The sequence below is a fragment of the Brachypodium distachyon genome, chromosome 1 (assembly GCF_000005505.3).
Source record: "Brachypodium distachyon strain Bd21 chromosome 1, Brachypodium_distachyon_v3.0, whole genome shotgun sequence".
NCBI classification, from domain to species: Eukaryota; Viridiplantae; Streptophyta; class Magnoliopsida; order Poales; family Poaceae; genus Brachypodium; species Brachypodium distachyon.
Window position 1 is genome coordinate 24,324,418 of NC_016131.3, and position 18,188 is coordinate 24,342,605.

The window sequence follows — 18,188 nt, forward strand, 5'->3', positions numbered from 1 at the left end:
GGTAGTTGTTGTAATATCCTTGCTAGGCATTAGCATGCTGGTACCTGGAGTTGTCTTCCCTACATGCGTGGATAACTTAGATGCGTTGCACCTTGTATCGATGACATATTTGAGGGGAAAGGGGGCGGTGGAGATAGTGATCACATATACTACAGAAAAGTCTAGCACTAACTGGCACTTAAACTTCGTTACCACTGTCAACGTCGTTCAGCTTCAGAATCTCCAGGCCAACCATGACTATCCACGAGCATTAAAAAGAAGCAGCAGAATCAACATTCCACATGGTATATTAATAGTACATATACAGAACATGCTGTTGTTGCAGAAGTATTCTTTGATTCGGAATTGCAGTTCTGGCCTCCAAGGACACATATTTATACATATACTAGTAGAACATAATGAAGTTAATAAATGAGAAACAATAATGTTACAAAGAACAAGTATAATTGAACACAGTAAACATGAATTTGATAGCCATCATCAACGACTCCGTGAATGGGAGAAGCCCCACAGCTACAGAAAAGAAAATGTCAGTGTGCATACAAAAATATTACTCCCTCCGGTCGGAATTATCTGTCGAAATATTACATGTATCTAGACTCTTTTTAAACATAGATACATCCATATTTGTGCAAATTTGAGACAAGTAATATGGATCGGAGGGAGTCTATCAACTTAAATATGGAGTCTGTTTTTTAGTGAAGAAATCAACTTAAATATGTACTCCCTCCGATCCATAAAAAGTCCGCGCATTTTGTACTAAGACTAAGTGGAGGACACTTTTTATGGATTCAGAGGGAATACACGATAGTGCAAAAGTAACAGAGGAAAACGTGTGAGAATCAGGCCCATCTAAAGAAGACATACATATTACTTTATTCACGTTATCACAGCATGCATGTAAACTTCCTATTGTTGAATATCCATATGGATCCACATGAAACTTATAATGTCTTAGGTAGAGTTGCGATAGAAATAATTCCCAAATATTTGCAATGCGAAGTTATGAATATGTTATGACAATAAATGTTAAAAAGTAGCGCCTGAAAATGCTGAGGTTAAAAAAAAGGATTGACTTGTGAAAAGAGTCCAAAGGGATTCACATTTCTCAGGATAACACAAACTATTAAAGCAGGAACCTTTAGCATGTGTGCATTTCCTAAATGCCATATTCATGAGCTAACATGACAAGCACACACACATCAATAAAATGGACTGACAAGAAACAAAAATTGTTACCTCGACATTCTTTAGTTCAAACTCCGGTCCATGCGCCAAACATGAGTTCCCAAATGTCTCACATGAGCCACTTGTTCCATGTATCCTATTAAGCAAAATCAAAAATCATGCTAAGAATATTTTTTCCACAGCAAATGAGGAAAGGTATATTCCAACATATAAAACTTACAGATCTTCATCAAGGCGCAGTGCAAAGTTTCCACCACCTCCAAATGCTAAAGTATCTTTCAGGCACAAATAATAGTACCTGTTTGCACCTGGATATGCATCAAAATAAGCTCTTTGTATAAACAAAAACAGAAACAAACTTTAATTTTCTTTGTGTTAATTAACTATAAACGGTTTACCAGTGAACTGGAGTACTATAAAAAAAATTCAAGCAGTACTCAAATATCATCTCATGCCTATTAAATAATAAATTTCATGCTACCTAATACATTATGAAACTGTTTTGCCACAATTTTCAACATAAAGTATAACCTATCAGCATGTGACATGACTACCCTCATTTTCTCCTACCATCAACATTCTAAACAATGGATCACCTAAATTTGCATCCTGCAAAATGTGTAGGTAATGTTATAACTGTAACGGCTGACACACATATGACACAATTCAATAGTCTTAGATGACCACAGGTATGTATAATGGGTGCACGAAAAAAAAGGTATGTGAATGACAGAAAATAAAATGTGTAACATGTTCTCACTTGTTTATTGCACGATCAATACGTACCAGTTGGTCTGAAAAGTCTGGGTTCACCATAAATAGTCGTGAATACAAATGTCTGATTTGTTCCCTGCTCCACCAGGATTATAAGTAAGATTACTACAAAAATTGGCAAGAAACTAAGGGGCATGTATGTCAATACAGATGTCTGCTTTATTCATGCAAGTTTCCAACATGGCTGACCTGGTATTTCCTTTTCTCTGTAGGTCTCAAAGGACCATTCAATAGTCCACCAAAGACAGCCCCTTGCATATCTCCTACAATCTAATCAAACAGGAGGGTCAAGAAATATCTTCAGAAGTTAGCACAACATTTAGAAATAAGCAGCGTAGCATAACAAAAATGTCATGAGTAAAAACACCTCAAAACGGTAAATGCAGGTAGATAGTTGGACGTACCAATAGGCACGGACCCTGAAGATTCTCAGTTCTGCGAAGAAGCGTTCTTAGAGATATTCCATGCTTCCAAGTGCTGCACTTCATTTGCCAAAATTAAGAAGGAACCAAAAAATTAAAAGGCAGCTGATTACAATGCAAATTCCGAGACGAAGAAAAGTTTGGAACCATGGCATGCTGATTAAGCAGTTTACCTATAGAGCAATACCCAGTGGCATCCCTTTAAGGTCCCAGGGAGAGAAGACTGAAAGAACCCAAACAGTTCTGGGGATACAAATGTAGACTTTTCAGTTAAATAATAAACAGCGCCTATGCAATCTGATGTTGACGTTTCCTCGTTTCCATTTTGGTTATCCCCGGACCTATGGGATTGAAGGATCTGGTTGTTATTAGAACTCCCAGTCCTTTCATCTCTGTCACTTTCAGAACCAGACTCCTCGCTCAATTCCAGCGGCCGATCTTTCCACGAGAAATCATTCCCTCTCCATCGCTTAGGAAGTGATTCAGGAGGTAATGGTCTCATACTTCCTGAACAAGGTGAACTATTTTCTTGTCCCAAGTTTGAGTTTGGTAGAAGGGACATCACATAAGATGATAACGATCCTTTGTTGGTAAAAGTAGAATGCTCTGCTGGAAAGGGTGTTTCCTGAAGAACACAATTCATTAGAATAGTGGAACATCAAAAAGTGAGAGATGGACTATTAAAACTTAACTTTAGGGCACATGGGAAACAGTTCTAGAGTTCAATGATCTGATTTTAGTTTAATGTATAGTTCGGTTGTCTTCTTTAAACCAGAAACTCTGTTAACTCCAGGCTAGTCTATTCGCTAAAGTTTATGTCCCTAGCATCCATTCAACTTGAAGATAGGCAATGATGGTAAGCCACATATGCTAGAATGTAAAAATTGAACAAGGCACTTCCCACAAGTGAAGATAGCTGAGGTAGAGGTACCAATGCTTAGGTTCCTTGAACAAGGTTTAAGCTTGCACAAACCAGGCAAATTTAAAAATGTCTGCATGGACCAAAGCTGTTGGTCTGTTGTTTGGTCATATTGCACATTATGTATCTGTTGCAACATTTTCCATATCATTCCTGGCATTACCTAGGTGTGCAGTGCTGAAGATCCTGACCATATTCTTAAATATGGTAGAAACCACTACTTTTCATTTTGAAGGTGAAAAACAGCATTTAGAATTTCTCCTCAATACTGAGCATGAACTATCAGCTGTCCCAATATCAGACAGGGCGCATCAATGCAATAGGAATGGCTGATGTATCACAGCTGCAAGGAAAGTTCCATCATTTACTCAGCCTCAGTACACACTCGAAATCACCCTGTCCCATTCAGAACAAAGGAAAATTCGTGGTTTACAGGATTGGAAGCCTACAAGAATTTTTTATGTGGAACAAATGATTTTTTTTTTTTTGCAAGGGACAAAGGAAGTGGTACCTAGAGTTCCTAAGAGAGCAGGCATGGCTAGCAACCATTGGGGCGTGATCATTGGTCTGAGAGTCCATCTATGTTCAGGAACTCGACCTGCGCCGCGTTCTCAATACAGCGACAAGCCGGCAAACCAATGTTTGTCAATGGCAAAGGCAAACCACGATTCGGCACATCAGCAATGGCAAACATTCCCGACAAAAATAAAATGTTTCTAAATGATTCACTTCTCTGCCTCCAAGGCGGCGCCTTTGGCCCAGGGCACCAATCTAAGATCCGTGAGCTTCCAAGCTCCCGACTTTCCGGGTTCCGGTGACCCCCGGGACGCGAACCCTTTCTATCCAACCAAGAGATCACACAAGATCATGGCCACAGGCCTCACCAACCATCAAATCGAAAGAAAAAAAAAATAACAGAACAGACATCGAACGCAATGTGACGGGGTGCGGGGGCGGGGGCGGCTGGATCTCAGACGCTCACCTGTGGCTCGACGGCGGCGGAGGCGGGGGAGGGAGGGGAGTCGGCGAGGAGGCGGGCGAGCCTGTCGGCTACCTTTTCCTTCCAAGCCTGCATTGCCTTGGTTGGTGGGGCGAGGAGGATTTCGCGACGAGGAGAGGAGAGCGGAGGAGGCCAAGGGAAAGTTTTGTGTGGTTGGTCCGCGCGTCAAGTTAGGCACGTTTGGCAAAGATGCACGGGCACGCCGGCACGGCACAGTTCTAGTTACCTGAGATCTCATGATGCCTCTACCGATCGGTTTCGTCATCGGGCAGAAACGCGAGAGGTCAATATGATTGGTCAAATTCGGAACGAAGATCGATATGGTTTCTGGATTCATCGTGTGATTGTGCCATCGGACTTTACGTTAGAGCAACTCTAGGCCCTAGCAGCAGTTATCTAACTGGAGCGATCCAGACTACGCGAGTTCGGTTGAACTGAACTCACATCCGAAGGCGTTAAAACAGATACCGAAACATAAACTGAACAGAACAGTAATTTAAACACAGATCGTTTCGCGCGTTCAAGTTCATAAACAGCGGATCACATACAATAGAACAAGTTCATACATCAATTTAAGGCAAAGTATCCGGTGAAAACCCTCATTCAGTGCAAACTCCATAAAAAACACGTTTAGAAGTTTTAAAAAAGTTCTAAACAAATACCATATGTTGGGACTGTGATATTCTACAAACCTGCAAAATTTCAAGTTCAAAATCGAAAACATTTGGGAGAAATTTAAAAAAGAAATTTACAATGAATAGTGTCAAAACTACAATGAATAGAGTCAAAATCGAAAATGAACAACAAAACTATTTCCTCTGATCCTAAATTCTTGTCGTGGTTTTAGTTCAAATTTGTACTAAAATCACGACAAGAATTTAGAATCGGAGGAATCAGCTAGCTACGAATACTAGCATACGCGAAGAACTGAACCGAACAATATACTATTCTAATCTATTAATAAAAACAAATAAAACCCAAAATTGTAGCACACGTGGACTTCAATCCGAAGCACGCGCGCACACACTCAGACACTAGCTGGACGTCAAGATCAGACACCCGTTGGACGGCAAAGGTCGGCCTTACTCCTATCGTCGGCGGCCACCTCCCGTCAGCACCCATACACGGCGCGCACCGCTTCGCCCTCCCCTCCTCAGCAGTGTAGTGTAGCGACTAGCGAGTAGTGAGTTGTGACGACGCCGGCCGAGGCCACCGCCCCGCACTTGGCTCGCTTCTTCTGCCTCTGATGCACGTTGCGTCGTCACGCCACCGCTTCGCGCAAAAGGCCGCTGCCCCAAAACGTCATGCTCATCATACACAAGCCTCTATGCAACGTGCAACCCAACCTGTCGGTTACTTTTGCAATATATTATATTACATCTTGTTTTTAAGATATTTCTCACTTTGTGTCATTGCAGAATTTTCATTCCAGTACAGCACAGGCACATGTCTTACATGAGCTCCTTTACGGTACAATTTACCAGTGCCTGAGAGGAGGGAGGAGTAGTATTACGCTAAATCAACAGCTCAGAGCTGGATATTCCAGGAATTCCATATAATAATTTTGTCCCGATTCACTGCCTTCCAGTCCGCGTATTACCATCCCGAGCTCCATTACCTAAAGATTTAGAGAGGGATTGGCCACCGTCATCGGCAAGCCGTTGCCGCCGTTGCCGGCCGGCCGATGGTGCATCTCCGAGATATTTCTACAGAGGCGGCTACTCTCCTGAGAACCAAGAATTCATTTCATTTGATCAAAATGAAATGAAATCAAATTGGATTTCATTTGATTGAATTTGAATTTCGGGTTGAAAAATCATGTTTGTCTACCACATGGAATTGAAGAGTGAGAAACAATTCTAGAGAAATGATAACTTTTAGAGAGGAATTGAGGCTAGTTATAGTGTGATTTCATGGAATTTGAGATTGAATTCCTGTGGCTAATTCCGTGCCAACCAAACAAATTGTTTTTTAGAATTCAAAATATATTCTACAATTCTATACCCAAATGATGGATGCCAAACGAATAGACTTTTTCTCAAGTTCCTTTCTAGGGCAACTTGAACAAACGAATTTAATCTACCAACAAGAAAACCCAGAACAAGCACTGCAACGCCAAATCGATCGTCGTTCTTGAACTCCTTGCCGGGCATTCGTCGGTGTGTCCCCAAAATATCCTTCCTTTTGTGTGTGGTTTGTTTGGATATTGTTCCTATTTTGCCATTGTACCGAAAATACTAGTCCTTTTGCCTATTAGTATTGATGAATCTGAACCTTTGAATCAGTTTCGTTGACTTAGATACCCCGGTCCGCAACTCATTGGAACAACTATCACTCAACTTGTAGTTAAAATGTTGCCATAATATGGTTTGTTTCTCAAGATTTAACTGGATTTCTGTAATTTGTTACGATGTGACCTTCATTTCAGCTTGCAGGTTCCGCCCATGTGCTACGACGCCGAAAACTAGTAAATGGGTGGAATTTGGAGCAGTGTGACTAGGGGAGTAAATAAATCTTTTTGTAGGATAAACCTACACTTGGACACCAAAGTAAAGGTAAACAGTGAAATTTACTCAAACACGGAGGATAAACCTGCCAACAGTATTTCTTTTCGATCAGTATATGCAGAGAGTTTTGGGTTTCGAGTGTACAAGTAAAACATTGATAAATTACTTCGCACGCTACACTGGCTATATATTATCTAGTTGAAGTATGCAGTAAAAGACCACCAAGGATCGGATTAGATCCTTGTTTTTGTTGTTCCATACTCAAACACTGAACTGCAGATAACTCCTCCTGTAGGACAAGCAAGTGCTCTTGTTCAGTTGAGGTTGTCGTGAAGGGAGTACTGCTTATCAGGTAGCGCCTGGATGACGTTAGGGTGCTCTGAAAAAGGTGGAGAGAAAAGAACAAACACAAAGTTGTGTGAGTTTTGAAAGACATTGCCATGTTGTCATGTACATGCATGCGCCAACAGAAAGCACAGGTGATATTGTTAACTACTACTTCTCAAAAAGAATGTTAACTATATCATGGTAATAACTGCATTTATTTCATGACCGACCGAAAATTTAATCATTTTGATAACAGAGTTGGACAGAAAGTTTTGCTTGTCTTCTTGACAAAGAAGCAAGGTGATCTGTATGTAAGAAAAACTAGTCTTGGTCAAGTTATACACCGAAGGACTCTATGGAGTACTGTATTATTAACCGTTCAGATTCAACGGCTAGCATTGAACGTCGGCACTGACAACAGGTCTGACTGAAATTACCTCTACTTGGTCTAAAGAAAGGACAGGGTTTGCCTTAGTTGACTCTCAACCGTGCATCGATTATATGATCGTGTGAAGACCGTGGGTAAGATTTACTGGTAAAGCAAACCAAGAAAATCAACGCGGCCATGAAGAGAAGATTCGGTTGCACATTGGGCGAGGTTTGACTCGTATGGAAAGTTTTAATTAAAGTTGGAGGGCAGAGCAGCAAAAGACTCGTAGGTAGTAACTTACTCTGTAGCACGGCGACCTGCGCCGGCGTGAGCTTCGCTGCGAACCCACTGAGGGCGCTCTTGTAGCTGTAGACCAACGCCTCCTTCGCCTTGTCCCTGCTCGCTCGGAGAATCAACAAATTAGAGAGTAGTATTCGACAGACTGCATGGAATCTGCAGTAGTAGTTCATTCGACACCAGAAGTTGGAAAAACTAATGCTCGTAGAGTTATTTATACCTGCCGAGCACTGTGGCGAGGATGTCAATATGGTACGCCGTGATGTCGACGCCGCCGGCGGGGGGCTTCACCATCACGACGTACACGCAGGCGGTGGCATCGGCGAGGTGCTTCTTCTCCCTGGACGCGGCAGCGACGGCGAGGACGAGGGCCAAGGCAAGGGCGACCGCCGCTGTGGCGCTCGCGTGCCTCATCTTCGACGACGAACAGAGTGCTGGTGGCAGTGGGTGTGTTTCTTGTTTTCTTTTTCTTTGACACCGGGTATGTTTCTTGTTTGTGGCGGGAAGGAAGCGAGGGGGAGGTGGTTGCTTTTATAACCCTGGCGTGTTCCTTTTGGGTGAGAGACGTCAGTCGCCCACCGCTTGGAGTATTTTCGTTGCGTCTCGGCTTTGTGAAAAATTTAAAGCTTATGTGCTGGGCTAATTTTTTGGTTGCAATCCAGACTGCCCGACGCACGCTTTTCGAATGTATAAATAGAAAGCAAATCTAAATATTGTTTTTGAAAGTTATTACTTTTGGTACATATGCCAATTGGAAAACATAATTTTTTTAAAAATATTTACATTTGAATTACTTTAGATATATTTGAGACGTAACCTGAAATATGTGTATTTAATGTTTATACCCAGAAATACAGGCATTGTACTTTTAATAGGTGAAGTATCTGGTGAAAACCACCTTCACGGTGCAAATTCTCCATAAAAAAAAGTTCAAAAAATTCTCAAAACAATTACATATGTTACAAAAGTGATGTTTTATATATTTGTAAAATTTCAAGTCCAAATTCAATGGCGTTTGGTAGCAGCGAAAAAAACAAATTCTGCATGAATAGTGATCTTTCAATGTTTGACACTATTCATTGTAAATTTCTCTTTTTAATTCCTTTCAAATGATTTTGACTCGAACTTGAAAATTTACAGGTGTGTAGAACATCACACTTCCAACATATGTTATTTTTGTAGAATTGTTTTAAAACTTTTAAACATGGTTTTTATGAAGTTTGCACCGAATGAGGGTTTTCACCGGATACGCCGCCTTTTTAATATACCCTAAAATCTTCAGAAGGTTAAATTTTGGGAGGTATGTATTTCATTTGGATTGTTATAGTCAGTTATATATAAAAAAAACTGAATGTTTGAAAAGTTTATATCCATGTGTCCTGAATTCATGTTTTTTAAAATCCTGGAGCCCAAGTGGTGTACCAACTACCAAACTGCCTTGCATGGTGTTCTATCTGGGCTTTCTGAAAAAAACAAAAGGTGCGGCTATTTCTAAGTTGCCTGATGTTTAAGCAAAAGGGTTAAATTTAAGTTGACAAATCAGAACTGTTGGATTAATATCTATTTTATTTCTCTTTTCTCATCATTCGTTTCAAATCTTAAAGCACACACCATATCCAATGGCTGAGAAACATCGGTGGGAAGTTTTACACTTGGATACGAAGACGTGAAAAAAATTGTGTATGCCTATGCAAAAATAAAATGTGCGGGTCCACCAAATTGTAGATGCGAGCAAAAGTTTGTTTTACCTGTAACTAAGAATACCATTACCCGTATCACATATTTGGATGTTTGTTACGTTTGCCTAACTTCAATTAAAGCAAGATTCCCGACAGAGAAATGATCAAATGAATAATTTCGCCATTTCCTGTGTTCTGCTACGTACATAGACTGAAACCGTAGGCGTCCTCTTTTGCCTCCCTTGCATGGCCAGGCGCTTCTCAGCAGTGTTTGAGGAGCATGTGCTCAACTATTAAGGTACACACATGATCCATCCGTTCTAGTACATGATAAAAATGATCAGGATATGGCAGGGGTCCCCTGCTTGCCGGTTTTAATGTGGAATCTCAAACATACGTACGTTCTTGCATCATGGCTGCCTTGAACACGATTCATCTTTAATTACTTCGGTTTTCAAATGGTATCCCTTCAAAAGTCAAGTCATCGATCTTGAACCTTACAGCTAAAATAGTCTCATACTAATGGCGCCTTAGGATTATCCGATGTCAATATAATATCTTGGTGCATACTCTTTATGTTTCTTAATGTTTATACACATGAGGTTGTCCTAAGTCAAACTTTGTCAACTTTGACCGAATTTATAAGAAATACCAACATATGTAACGCCAAATAAATGCCATATGAAAATATACTTGATAATAGTCCTAATGATACTAGCTTGGTGTTGTATATGTAATGTTTTCATCTAGAAACTCGGTCAAAGTTGACAATGTTTGATTTAAGACAAACCTAATTACAGAGGTATTTCAAAACAGAGGGAGCAGTAATTTAGTCTCAAGTTCCTGTTTGATTATTTGTTTGTATCCTCGGACAAGGGGTTTGAAGAGCAAATAGTCAATGAAACAAATACTACCATCGATAGCTGAAAACCTAGTCTCCGGGGTCGCTCTCGTGCTACTCCTGAGGCCGCCCCTACCCATCAAAACCTCCCCAGCCATACTCTCCCACACTCGCCATAGCAGGATGCCGTCTAGGGATGTCACTGGTTGCAGAGGGGCGTGCGGGAAACTCCTGGTTGCAATCTGCCGGAGGAGCAGCGCGTCGTGCCGGAGCAACAAAGGGCGGACGGGATCTTCCACCTCGCTGGTGTCCTCGGTCAACCAGCGGGCGCGGCAGGCATCACTGCTCCGCCATGTTACAAACCTAAATCCAGGCTTTGTGCCGGATGGGGTGCAGTGCTCATATGAAAATGAGCACAAGGGGCGAACAGAGTGAGGCCGCATATGGGCTTGGGCCGAGTGTGGCGGTCAGTCCAGCTAAGAGGGCCAAGCGAGCGCGAGTACCTTCGCGTCGGCGTGCTGGCCCAGAGTGGACTCTGTAGCTACTTAAAGGAGAAGGACATCTTTCTGTTGAGGCATCGAAGAATTGAGCGAATCCGGCAAACTCTAGTTTCCCCATCTCTTGCTTATGTATCTCATCCCCTGCTATTTCTCCAAGACTTGTTCCCTTGTAATCCACTACTTCGTCCCTTGTATCCACCTATAATCCGATAGTAGTATTGAAGGTACTAACAAGTGGTAACAAAGCTATTCCTATCCAAGGGATTTCCGCTCAATTTCTCTGGACCGACCGTAATTCTCAGCGAATGGTGTAGGATCCCATAGCGGATTCGACGCAAAACACTCCGGTGTACCAAAGACGAGTAGGTGGGGATTCGGAGCGAGCAGATCGGGAAAGATGGCTGACAATCTCAAAATGAAGCAGATGTTTGATTTCATGATGGAGGCGGAGAAGAGACGGGAAACGGCGGTGGTAGAACTCACCAACAAATTGGATGCGATCCAGGGAGTGCAAGTGGAGTTGATCGAAGCCCGATAAGACGCTATTGTCGGATTTGACGAAGACCGTGGACCATCTCTCGTTCCAGCTCAGTCATCTTGACCGGAGCCTGACCGATGGACATATCCTTGCCATCTCCACCAAATCAGGCCATGGCGTACTGGATCTCAGCAACAACTTGCTACCATTGCTCACCGGACCGTCAGATACATATATGAGAGGTGCCGCAAGCGGACATGCAGGCTCAGATGGGCACCACCAGCATCTGGAAAATCGGGGGCCTCAAATTGAGCCTCCAAGCAATGGTATGGTCTCAACCCCTATGAACTCTAAACCTGTTGGAAGAGTGTTGGATTTTGACTCGGGAGAGGCTTGATGGGTATAGTCCTAAGCGGTGGAAACGTAATTGTGAGAAATATTTTAGAATCTGTCAAATTGATGAGTTTTATTGGAAGTATTTTGCTACCTTGTACTTCGCTAGTTCAGCTGCTTAGTGGCTGCAGTCAGTTCGGCACAAGGTTGAGTCTATGAGTTGGGGAGAGTTATGTGATTTTGTGTGTGAGAGATTTGGTAGAAATCAGTTTCACTCCCTTATTCGTAGGTGGTATAGATAGTTCTGGTACATATAGACTTTTAACAACTTGATGCACCAAATGTTAACTCATAATTTTGTCAATGATCATGAGATCTTAACCACTACTTTCATTGATGTGTCGTGGGATGAGATTAGAATTGTAGTAATTATTCAGAGGCCGCAAGATTTGGATATTGCTGGTTTCTTGACAATCATTCAGGAGGTGTTGGAAATCTTGAAGCACAGGGCAAATCGTCATAGGATCCCTCAAATTGAGCCAAGTCTTCTCCTAAATCTGTGTTGACTGGTTTCCCTGCGTTGTGCAATGGAAGCAAAAGTGTTCTAGTCTCATCTTCTGAAGATAGATGTGGTAATGATAGTTCAAGGGCTCGCTTGTCGGGTGATAAGTTGAACACTCTGAGAGCATACAAGTGAGTTAAAGCGTTGTGTTTCACTTGTGTGGAGAAGTGGAGTCCTGGGCACAAGTGTGCACAGACAGAACAGTTACATGTGGTAATAAGTTGACCTTGGTTTTGTCGGTTCATCCTAGACTATGATTCGTGGTGTTTAGGATCACCACGACAGGGCCTGAAGACCCGCTGTGCCCCAAGCCGGTACACTTCCCTTTGGACAGAGCTGCAGCGAAGGTGGACAACTTTATATTCATCTTGTAGCGAGAATGTTTCTCCTGTAGCAACATGCCCGGCATGTGATCTTGTCTGCCACTCTGGTGTTCTCCTTATACTATAAAAGGAGGCCCATGGCTTCCTGAGTAAGAAGGTTGGCATCCAGGATAGACCGGGCATAGGAGGTTCAGGGTATGAAAAGGGTTAGATTTCCGACCGCCGGAGTAAAGTAGCATCTCTTCTCCCTCCTGCACCCGCCACCGCGAGCATAGCTTGAGCCGGCCGCTGAAGCCTTCCACTGTAATCTTCCCGGACCAACCACACACATCAATATAACTCAAATCAGGACGTAGGATGTTACACATCCGGATGGCCCGAACCTGGGTAAATCAACGGAGTCAAGAGGTCCTTACCAGCGAGGTTCGAAGTGCTCTCGCACCCACCCTACCTAAACTAAAAGGGGGTGTCTTCACTCCCGGTGTCCGTGCTCTCACACACGACAACGGTTAATCTCCTGCTTAGTAAGAAACACAAAGGGAGAAGTCAAAGTAGAATCAAGCAAAAGTGGCTTGTAGAAGAGCTGCGTACATGGGGCTGCTACTTCTTGAAGCAAGCACCCTCAATATGTGTTGAAATATGATCCGAATCCGTTACCAACTCTTGCTAGACGTAGCAGGATAGATTTGGTCTTTGTGTTGGTATACGAGTTGAACTCGTTTTCCTTTTCCTATTAGAACTCATGTTTATTGCCCGTTATATATACCTCATGTAGTCGCACCTAAAGACGTGTTTGTAATACTCCAACATAGTGAAGGTGCGCCTTCGTGCATCCGTGGTTTTTCCCGCAAGGATTTCCACATTAAATTCGTGTCTCTCGTTTCTAGTTTAATCTCTATTTTCGTAACAAGTGGTATAAGAACCACGTTCCTAAGATTAAATCTACACGTGCGAAGGATCGCACACCGGAAGCTGTCTTTCGCCGAGTTTCAGGTCTTGCCGGTGTCGGTTTCGAGAGACGAGACTGACGGGAATTATTTTCCGTTCCGCTGCTGCCCATCGCCGAATCGAAGACGCAGTCCCTGATTTGGTTTGCTGCTGGGCTTCGGATTCACATCCAGCAGACCACGCACAGCAATCTGACCAAGTCTCAGGCGCAAGTCATCTCGGTGCGTGAGGCGGTCCATGAGCAGGAAAACTCAATAGTTCGCTGCAAGTTCCAAGGCTGCAGCAGGACTAGTAGCACGTGAAGTGCTGCTCAAAGTTCTCGTCTAAATTACTACGAACACTCCGGGTTTTATCAGTTGCTATTTATTCAGTTTTTTTTCCTGCAAATTAATTCGATCAAGGATTGTTTCCGGCTTGTACTACTTTATGCATACAGTTTAATCTGCATCCATGAAGTACGACCTTCCGCTGCTGGATCGTGACACAATATTTTCCTTACGGCAAGTCAAGATGCGGACGTTCTTGGCGCAAGCCAATTATGATGATGCACTGAATGGATTTGCAAAAAAAGAAATCTGTTGATCGGACCCATGAGAATAGGGAGAAAAGGAATGGCAAATTCAAACAAGAGGATGATGCCCGAGCCACCGTTGTTAGCAAACAAGATTCTGATGGTGATGTTCTCGTTGTCTTTACCGGTGATTCCAAAATAAGAGATGTTTGGATTCTTGATACGGCATGTACTTTCCACATGACTCTGCACCACGAGTGGTTTGCAACATATGAAGCTATGCCAAATGGTTCTGTGTTGATGGGCGATGATTCTCCATGCAAGAATTGGCACCGTTCAAATCAAGATGTTTGATGGCACTATCAGAACTTTATCGGATGTTCGCCACATTCCGAGTTTGAAGAAAAATCTTATCTCTTTGAGTACTCTTGATAATAAAGGGTACAAATATTCAGGTGGAGATGGGATCGTCAAGGTCACAAAAGGTTCTCTTGTTGTGATGAAAGGTGATATGAAGGCTGCAAATCTTTACCACCTTCGAGGTACGACAATTACTGGTAATGCTACAGTTGTTTCACCTAAATTATCCGATTCGGATGCTACTAGTCTTTGGCATATGCGTCTTGGCCATATGAGTGAAACTGGAATGATGGAGTTATGCAAAAGAGGCTTACTTGATGGTAAATGCATCGACAAGTTGAAATTTTGTGAACATTGTGTCTTCGGCAAGCAAACTAGAGTGAAGTTTGGCACAAGAACTCATTCTAGCAAAGACATTTTGGAGTACGTTCACTTAGATTTGTGGGGTGAGTCCCGCGTTCCTTCACTTGGAGGTGCTGGTTATATGTTGACCATCATTGATGACTACTCGAGAAGAGTTTGGGCATATTTCTTGAAGCACAAATCGGATGTTTTCAATGCATTTAAGGAGTGGAAGATTATGATTGAAAGACAGACTGGCAAATATATCAAGAAGCTGCGTACTGATAATGGTTTGGAATTTTGTTCTAGAGAATTTGATGCTTTGTGCAAGTCAGAGGGAATTTTCAGACATTACACTGTCCCAGGTACCCCTCAACAAAATGGTGTGGCCGAACGCATGAATAGAACCATCATGGAGAAGGTGTGTTGCATGTTGTCAAGTTCTGGATTATCTAGAAGTTTTTGGGCAGAAGCCGCTTCCACTGCTTGTCACTTAATCAATCGGTCACCTAACCTTGCTATTGGAAAGAAAACTCCCATTGAGTTATGGTCTGGTTCTCCAGCGGATTATTCAGATTTGAAAATATTTGGTTGCCCTGCTTATGCTCATCTTAATAATGGTAAATTGGAGCCTAGAGCTGCCAAGTGCATTTTCCTTGGTTTTAAGCCTGGTGTGAAAGGCTACAAGCCGTGGAATCCTGAAACTAGAAAGGTAGTGGTTAGCAGAAGTGTTACTTTTGATGAGTCTGCTATGTTACCTGATAAGCCATATACTGATGTTCCTATTATAAAGTCACACAATACAAGTGTGCAGGTGGAGCATGTTATTGATTCAGGGTCTACAAAAGAAATTGAAGAGGGAAATGTTCAGGAAGCTCCCAATGTTGTGCAGCCACCACAATGGTCCATTGCAGTTGATAGGACTAAAAGAAATATTGTTCGACCCAGGAGGTTGATTGAAGAATGCAACGTTGTTGCATATGCTTTGAGCGTGGCGGAAGAAATTGAAGGTAATGCTGAACCTTCAACTTATTCAGAGGCTGTCACTTCTGTTGATTCGAATAAATGGATGACTGCCATGCATGATGAGATGGAATCTCTTGAGAAAAATGGTACTTGGGAGTCGGCCAAGTTGCCAAGTGAGAAGAAGCCTATCCGTTGCAAGTGGATTTTCAAGAAAAAGGAGGGCGTTACCCCGACCGAAGAGGTCAGGTACAAAGTAAGGCTCGTTGCAAAAGGTTACAGCCAAATCCCTGGTATTGATTTTACAGATGTCTTTTCCCCTGTTGTCAAGCACAGTTCTATTCATACTTTACTCAGCATTGTGGCTATGCATGATTATGAGCTTGAGCAAATAGATGTGAAAACTGCATTCTTACATGGGGAGCTCGAAGAGGACATTTATATGGAGCAACCGGAAGGTTTTGTCGTTCCGAGAAAGGAGAATTTTGTTTGCAAGTTAAAGAAATCTCTTTATGGTTTGAAGCAATCACCAAGACAATGGTACAAGAGGTTTGACCCCTTTATGATCTCTCAGGGTTTCAGAAGATCAGACTATGATAGTTGTGTTTATTTAAAGACAACTAATAGTTCTCCTATCTACTTGCTCCTATATGTTGATGATATGTTGATTGCTGCAAAGGACAAGGCTGATATTGTGAAACTAAAGGCACAGTTAAATAGCGAATTTGATATGAAGGATCTTGGTGCAGCAAAGAAGATTCTTGGTATGGAGATTTCCAGAGATTGACACTCTGGAAAATTATACCTAAGTCAGAAAGGGTATATCAATAAAGTATTGCATCGTTTCAACATGCAGAATTCAAAACTAGTGAGTACTCCTTTAGCTGCACATTTCAGACTTTCTTCAGATTCATGTCCACAGTCAGATGATGATATTGAGTACATGTCTAGAGTTCCATATTCCAGCGCAGTTGGTTCACTTATGTATGCCATGGTTTGTTCTCGCCCCGATTTATCTCATGCGTTGAGTGTTGTTAGTAGATACATGGCTAATCTTGGTAAAGAGCATTGGAAATCAGTTCAGTGGATTTTCATATACTTGCGGGGCACTGCAAATGCTTGTTTACAATTTGGAAAATCTAGAGATGAACCTGTTGGTTATGTCTATTCAGATTTTGCTGGTGATTTAGATTAGAGGAGATCTCTTACCGGTTATGTGTTCACCATTGGAGGATGTGCCGTTAGTTGGAAAGCAAGTCTTCAAGCTACAGTTGCCTTGTCCACTACAGAAGCCGAGTACATGGCTATTTCATAAACTTGTAAAGAAGCTGTTTGGCTAAGACGTTTATTTACTGAGCTTTGTGGAAGTGCGTCTTGCACTACAATATTTTGTGATAGTCAAAGTGCTATTTACCTGACAAAGAATCAAATGTTCCATGAGAGAACAAAGCACATTGATGTGAGATATCACTTTATTCGAGGTGTCATTGCTAAAGGTGATGTTAAAGTCAGCAAGATTAGTACACATAATAATCCAGCTGATATGATGACAAATACAGTTCCTGCCAATAAGTTTGAGTTTTGCTCAGGCTTAGTTGGTATTACTCAGTAGTCCTATGGACTTTGACGCACAAGGTGTTTATGCTCATTTGTTTGGAGGTGTTTACTTTCTTCGACTACTGGAGGGGATTCGGTTCAAGGTGGAGATTGTTGAAATATGATCCGAATCCGTTACCAACTCTTGCTAGACGTAGCAGGATAGATTTGGCCTTTGTGTTGGTATACGAGTTGAACTCGTTTTCCTTGTCCTATTAGGACTCATGTTTATTGCCATTATATATACCCCATGTAGTCACACCTAAAAACGACCTGTCGTCTCGTGCTTGTAATACTCCAACATAGTGAAGTTGCATTTTCGTACGTCCGTGGTTTTTCCCACGAGGGTTTCCACGTTAAATTCATGTCTCCCGTTTCTAGTTTAATTCTATTTTCATAACAATATGACTATTCTTCTAAGAGTTGCTGAGGCGAGAACGACCATCACGAGGGCGGTGACCTTTTTCCACAACCTGTGGGAGCCGCTGAAGGAGAAGGTGCACTCAATGAAGGCAATTGGTGTGAGCACAGGTTGTCGCACCGCCCGCAAAAAGAAAATCTACTCCCTCCGATCATAGATACTTGTGTCGTGATTTTAATATAAATTCGTACGACAATAATTTAGAATCGGAGGAGTACGCGTAGCATGCAAGGAAATACTCCCTCTTTTCCATATTATAAGGCATATATTTTTTTTGTCTAAGTAAACTTTTCTAAAGTTTGATCAAATCTATAGGAAAAAGTATCAATATCTATGATACCAAATAAATATATCATGAAAATATATTTCATGGATGATCTATTGCTACTAGTTTGGTATTGCAGATGTTTAGTTTTTCCTATAAACTTGGTCAAAATTTTGTTTGACTTAAGACAAAAACCATAAATCCCATAACATGGAAAGGGGGAGTAAGCAACTTGATCTATTCCACAGGCTCTAGGCTAAAA

The 18,188-nt window shown here is 42.0% G+C and overlaps 2 protein-coding genes across 3 annotated transcripts; both read right to left on the reverse strand.

Moving 5' to 3' along the window:
* Positions 1–250: 250 nt before the first annotated feature.
* LOC100822204 (TLD domain-containing protein 2) lies at positions 251–4,484 on the reverse strand. Of its 2 annotated transcripts, none has more exons than XR_002964841.1 (8): positions 4,286–4,484; positions 2,558–3,009; positions 2,367–2,439; positions 2,152–2,232; positions 1,975–2,038; positions 1,409–1,486; positions 1,240–1,324; positions 251–513 (listed from the first exon to the last, which is right to left on the reverse strand). XR_002964841.1 is itself a non-coding variant. In XM_003563140.3 (8 exons), the coding sequence occupies exons 1-8, from the start codon at positions 4,376–4,378 to the stop codon at positions 481–483; spliced, it is 969 nt and encodes a 322-aa protein (XP_003563188.1). In that variant the 5' UTR covers positions 4,379–4,484; the 3' UTR covers positions 251–480. The 2 variants fall into 2 exon arrangements, 1 of the variants encoding a protein (XP_003563188.1); XM_003563140.3 differs by having other exon boundaries at positions 1,409–1,496.
* Positions 4,485–6,853: 2,369 nt separating this feature from the next.
* Positions 6,854–8,325, reverse strand: LOC100822516 (subtilisin-like protease SBT3.4). Its single transcript, XM_010240664.2, has 3 exons — positions 8,025–8,325; positions 7,809–7,903; positions 6,854–7,189 (listed from the first exon to the last, which is right to left on the reverse strand). Exons 1-3 carry the CDS (start codon positions 8,216–8,218, stop codon positions 7,125–7,127), a joined length of 354 nt encoding a protein of 117 aa, XP_010238966.1. The 5' UTR covers positions 8,219–8,325; the 3' UTR covers positions 6,854–7,124.
* Positions 8,326–18,188: the final 9,863 nt, after the last annotated feature.

Bases quoted from the DNA above. Each gene is read 5' to 3' on its own strand.
- LOC100822516 (XM_010240664.2), bottom strand. From the start codon at position 8,218: ATGAGGCACGCGAGCGCCACAGCGGCGGTCGCCCTTGCCTTGGCCCTC. The intron at 7,904-8,024 runs GTATAAATAACT...CCGAGCGAGCAG, and splicing joins CTCGCCACAGTGCTCGGCAG to GGACAAGGCGAAGGAGGCGT. The intron at 7,190-7,808 runs GTAAGTTACTAC...CACCTTTTTCAG, and splicing joins GCAGGTCGCCGTGCTACAGA to AGCACCCTAACGTCATCCAG.
- LOC100822204 (XM_003563140.3), bottom strand. From the start codon at position 4,378: ATGCAGGCTTGGAAGGAAAAGGTAGCCGACAGGCTCGCCCGCCTCCTC. The intron at 2,233-2,366 runs GTACGTCCAACT...CTGTTTGATTAG, and splicing joins TTCAGGGTCCGTGCCTATTG to ATTGTAGGAGATATGCAAGG. The intron at 1,325-1,408 runs GTAAGTTTTATA...TTTGCTTAATAG, and splicing joins CTGCGCCTTGATGAAGATCT to GATACATGGAACAAGTGGCT.